This window comes from Trichechus manatus, unplaced genomic scaffold (assembly GCF_000243295.1).
Source record: "Trichechus manatus latirostris isolate Lorelei unplaced genomic scaffold, TriManLat1.0 scaffold00244, whole genome shotgun sequence".
In the NCBI taxonomy this organism is placed as follows: Eukaryota; Metazoa; Chordata; class Mammalia; order Sirenia; family Trichechidae; genus Trichechus; species Trichechus manatus.
The window spans coordinates 153957-158848 of record NW_004444180.1 but is presented as its reverse complement, the minus strand read 5'-3'; the positions used below and the strand labels follow the sequence as shown (position 1 = coordinate 158848).

The 4892-nt window shown below is 53.9% G+C and overlaps 1 protein-coding gene across 1 annotated transcript in view; it reads right to left on the bottom strand.

Annotated features, from left to right (window-relative positions):
• PSMD13 (proteasome 26S subunit, non-ATPase 13) overlaps positions 1-4892 on the bottom strand; it is an 18307-nt gene that overhangs the window by 2143 nt on the left and 11272 nt on the right. Inside the window, exons 7-10 of the mRNA XM_004389363.2 lie at positions 3338-3509; positions 2334-2413; positions 2132-2257; positions 466-528 (exon numbers count right to left, since the gene is read on the bottom strand). Coding sequence (XP_004389420.1) covers positions 466-528; positions 2132-2257; positions 2334-2413; positions 3338-3509 — 441 coding nt within the window. The remainder of the gene's footprint in view (positions 1-465; positions 529-2131; positions 2258-2333; positions 2414-3337; positions 3510-4892) is intronic.

Here is a 4892-nt window from a genome sequence, read left to right as displayed (position 1 = left end):
GTCCGCGCGTGGAGCTGGGTGGGGGCCGTGGCCGCGCGTGGAGCTGGGTGGGGGCCGTGGCCGTGCGTGGAGCTGGGTGGGGGCTGTGGCTGTGCGTGGAGCTGGGCGGGGGCTGTGTCCGCGCGTGGAGCTGGGCAGGGAGCTGAGTGCGAGGCCATAGCCAAGTCTGCAAATGGAGGTGAGTATGGGGCGAGCCAGGAACACAAGCCCGTTTTTTCTAGAAACTTACATTTTTGAGAGGGAGAGCGACACACGTATGACAAAGGATGGGGACACGGGAAGAAGTGCTCCAAAAGGGAAGTCTCTTAGCACGACGGTCGGAGCCTCTCAAGACCCAAATGTATAAAGGGACAGGAGGCAGGACTGGGGTGTGGCAGGAGTGTCCCTGAAAGTTGGCACTGCCCCAGGAGAGGGCTGCCAGCCCGACTGGGTCTGTGCCTGCACAGTGGCTCCTGGCCCACTCACCTCCATGAGGCACAGCAGCTGGATCTTCCTCAGAAGCTGGGCTTCGTTGGCAGCTAAGTCGGGCTGCAAGTGCAGAAGACAGAAACACAATGTTGCCCCACTCATGGCTCCAAGCCACCTAATGTGGGCTCTGAGATTCTTTCTACAGCTGGAGGTCAAACAAAAGAAGCCAGGCAAATCCAAGCACTTCACATGTCCACTGCGAAGCTCATGGTTAGCTCCAAGTGACTCAAACTTCACTTTTCTTAAGAAATCAGAAAAAGATTTCCTAGCTGAAAGGCCATTTTCAAGATGAGGAGTTTACAAGGGAAGGTCTCTCCTAATGCCACAAACAGTATGAGGCCGGACACTGGGTACGGGAGCTTCCAGAAGGTCCCTGCACAGGGCAGCATCAGGGAGGGATGGACTGCCACTGGCCCTACAGTCCCTCGGAGGAAAGGACCCCATAAGCCCAGGAGACTTGTTCTGAGTCAGAAGGACAAGTTGTTAATCTACCGTGGAAAATATCATTGTCGTGAGAACTAGAACAAGCCCTTCTGCAACACGTCTACGTGCTCTCCTTGGGGGCCCAGGGCCGTCTGAGGGGCACAGAGGTACTGACAAGAACTGATAACTAGACAAAGCGGAGTCATGTGACAGCCCAATACAGCAGTCCCGACAGGGACACACTGCCAGGGGGCTGCCACCAAGCTGTTTGGAAAAGAACTCCCTCCCCAACAGGCTCCCTGTGGCTTGGACAGACCGATCACACGAGTCTGAAGTGTTTTAAGCTTCTAAGGCAGCCCCTATCTTTCCAAGCAACAGGCAGTCACACCAGTTGGCCAGCTGGGTTGGACCTTTCTCCATTGTGGGGGAGTTTTCACAAGTTCATTATACACTTGAGAAAACTGACAGTTCTGGAAAAGTACAACAAACACAGTAACACAAACACAATTGCTACCCATACGAACTAACAGCTGTAACATTTAGTAACATTTGTTTCTAACAACTTCACTTAAAAAAACCAGCAAATCTACTGTTCAAACTCAGGTCCCTTGAAGCACCCCTCTCACCAGCTGCACCCTGTTCTCCAGATAGCACCCCTACTCTGCCCTACACCAAGCCAGCAAACCCGCTAGAAGCTTCCTTCCCCTCTGCTGGAAGCGCCCTTCCCAGCCCTCTTCACCTGGCTCTCGTAGTCATCCATTTTGTTCACGAGCAAACTTCTGGGCCACCCTGCTTTGTCTAGCGCAGAGGAAGCCGCCTGCTGCACCCTGAGGACACCTGCACTTGGCGGCTGTAGCGCTGAGATCAGCACAGCAACTAACTCACCTGTTATGCTGTCTGCGTCTCCACAACAAAGCCAGATGCTCTGAGAGCAAGACCCGGCCCCCGGCCCTTCTCCCCGGACACCCCGAGTGCCCATATGCACACAGAGAAGGAGAACAGATGGTAGATGGGGCGCAGACGGAACAGGGTGCAGATGGCAGGTGGCGCGCAGACAGCAAGTGAGCACAGATGGAAGGTGGGGTGCAGATGGAGGGTAGGGTGCAGACGGAGGGTGGACGCAGAGAGCAGGTGGGCGCAGGTGGGCGGTAGGTGTGGTTGGAAGGTGCTCAGCCAATGTGTGCATGCACAGGCAAGGGCAGAGACACGCGGGAGCGTACAGCCACCCCAGCCGGCCCACCTGCTGGCCCCAGGCGGTCTTCAGGGTTTGGAACTTCTCGACGTTGCCACTGTTGAAGGCGTAGAGGGTGTCAATGAGCCACCGCCGGTCCGTGTTCCTCAACGACTCCAGCACGGGGTGCATGAGCTGTGAGGGGCAGACAGTCAGCCAGAAACCACCCCAGCTGCGCCTTCACCAGGGATCTGTGTCCAGGTTGACTTACGAGCTCTCCGAAGTTAAACACTCCTTCTCCGAGCAGTCCTGCGAGCCCCAGGGTGAAAGCCCTCTCCTGCTGCTCCGACACTGTGGCGACAAAAAACACGCAGTCAGTCCCACAACTGGGCCTTCAGCGGCTCTAAGATTGCACGTCATCAAGAGCACAGGAATCTTCCTCTAAGTGGTTCCAGCAGAACCCAAACACCAGCTATCTCTTCTCCAGCACTGGGCTTCGATCACACCAGGAACCACACACCGAGCCTTATGGGAAGCACATTATCTGTAATTCCCGAAATGCTGTGGTTCGGTTTCTGTTCCCAGCCTGAACCACATCCAGGGGTATGAGCTCCTCAAACCCCCAGCCACCTGCTACAGAAGCAGTACCACCTCTGACTCATCCCAAAGTGCTGCACCAGCCCCTTCTCTACTGGAACTGACCCGCTTCCTGTTCCCACGCAGCAGCTCCTTGTCCTCCCACAACCAGAGCTACTTTTTCTGGTGCGTTTCCTGTCAAAGCTACATCCGCATTCTAGGACTCGCTGGCCTCCTTCACTTCAGCAGCATATTGAAAAAAAAAAAAAAACACCTAAAACACGCTGAAAAACTCTTTCCTGAACACGTATTCCCGAAATACTTTCCTCAAAACTCACTGGTCACTTTTCTGTCTGCTCAACTCTTTGAAAGACACTGTGATTGGCTCTCAGGGTCTCAGCACAGAGACCTCACTGGGCCCCTCCTGCAGGGGCTCCGAGGGCTCACCACATGGCTTCTTACAAAGGTCTCTAGCTTGGGAAACAGTAGACGCAGAGCAGGGCGGCGGGGGGCTGCAGGCCCTGGCAGAAACAGCATAGAAGCCGCAGCACGGGCAGACGGTCCCACGCTGGGGCATAGGGCTGTCCCCACAAGGACACGACGCACAGGAGCAGCCTGAGCCCCCTGCCCAAGCACCACACAGCTCCTGCGGACCCTCCTGTAGACCCGAGGGAGGACCTGCAGCAGCCCTGACACTACCTGGCAGGTCCTTAATGTCGATGCAGCCCAGAAACCGCAGGGCATCCTTGTAATAGCAGGCATGGTTCCCGATGGTCTGGTAGTATTTACTGGACAAGTCATAGAAGCGGCTGTGGACAGATGTCACACCAGGCAGGTTGTTGAGCATTTCTTCAACATCCTCGATTGTCTCCTACACACAGGAGGCAAGACCATTTTCCTTAACTCAAGAAATGTTTATCGTAACACATAGCAAAATAAAAAAAACAGCGTAAACCACAAAGTCAACGACTGGTTGACTATACTAAAACAGAAAACCCCAGTTCATTCAAAATACAAAAAAAGTACAAAGTAAAGCCACAGAGAGAGAAAAGATTTTTGTAGCGTGTGTAACCCACAAGAGATTACGATCCAGAACATATAGAGAACTCTTACACCGATCACGAGACAAGCAAAGCAGTAGAAAAAGGGACAAAAAGTATGAACAGACAATTTAAGAAGCGGAAACACAAACGGTCAAAAATCCACTAGCGATCAGGAAATGCAGTTAAAACCCACAGCGAGATACTGTCATGGATTGAACTGTGTCCCCCAAAAATGTGTGCCAGTTTGGCTGGGCCATGATTCCCAGTATTGTGTGGTTACCCTCCATTTTGTGATTGTAATTCTATGTTAAAGAGGATTAGGGTGGGATTGTATAACACCCTTACTAAGGTCACATCCCTGATCCAATGTAAAGGGAGTTTCCCTGGGGTGTGGCTTGTACCACCTTTTATCTTACAAGAGGTAAAAGGAAAGGGAAGCAAGCAGAGAGCTGGAGGACCTCACACCACCAAGAAAGCAGTGCCGGGAGCAGAGCGTGTCTCTTTGACCCGGGGTTCCTGCACGGAGAAGTTCCTAGTCCAGGGGATGATTGATGAGAAGGCTGGCAGAGAGAAAAAGCCTTCCCCTGAAGCTGATGCCCTGAATTTGGACTTTAAGGCTACTTTACTGTGAGGAAATAAACTTCTCTTTGTTAAAGCCATCCACTTGTGGGATTTCTGTTATAGCAGCCCTAGGTGACCAAGATTTCATTCCATGGGCTGGGCAAGGATCAAAAGGTGTGACTACGTCGTGTTGATGATTTGGTACTTCGGGACACATATCCTGTGGTGGGGTGTAACCCCCTTTGCAGAAACTGGTGGCAGAACCTGGGAAAGGGGGAGGCATGTACCCTACGCCCACAACCCCAACCCAGGCACACCCCATGAGACTACCGTGCACACAGGAGCCAGGCACCAGAATATGGACAGCCGCCACATTGACTGTCGGGCAGAACGGAGACATAGTGTGGGACAATCACACAATAGGACACACACAGCAGTCAAAGCCAACGAGACCCACGCATCACATGGCGACGCGCCGTAGGTGAGGGCCCTGCCGCCCAGCATCTGGGCTGCCCACGTCAGTGAGGCACGGGGACGCGCAGTACGTGAGGGCCCTGCCGCCCAGTGTCTGGGCTGCACACGTCAGCGAGGCACGGGGACGCGCAGTACGTGAGGGCCCTGCCGCCCAGCGTCTGGGCTGCCCACGTCAG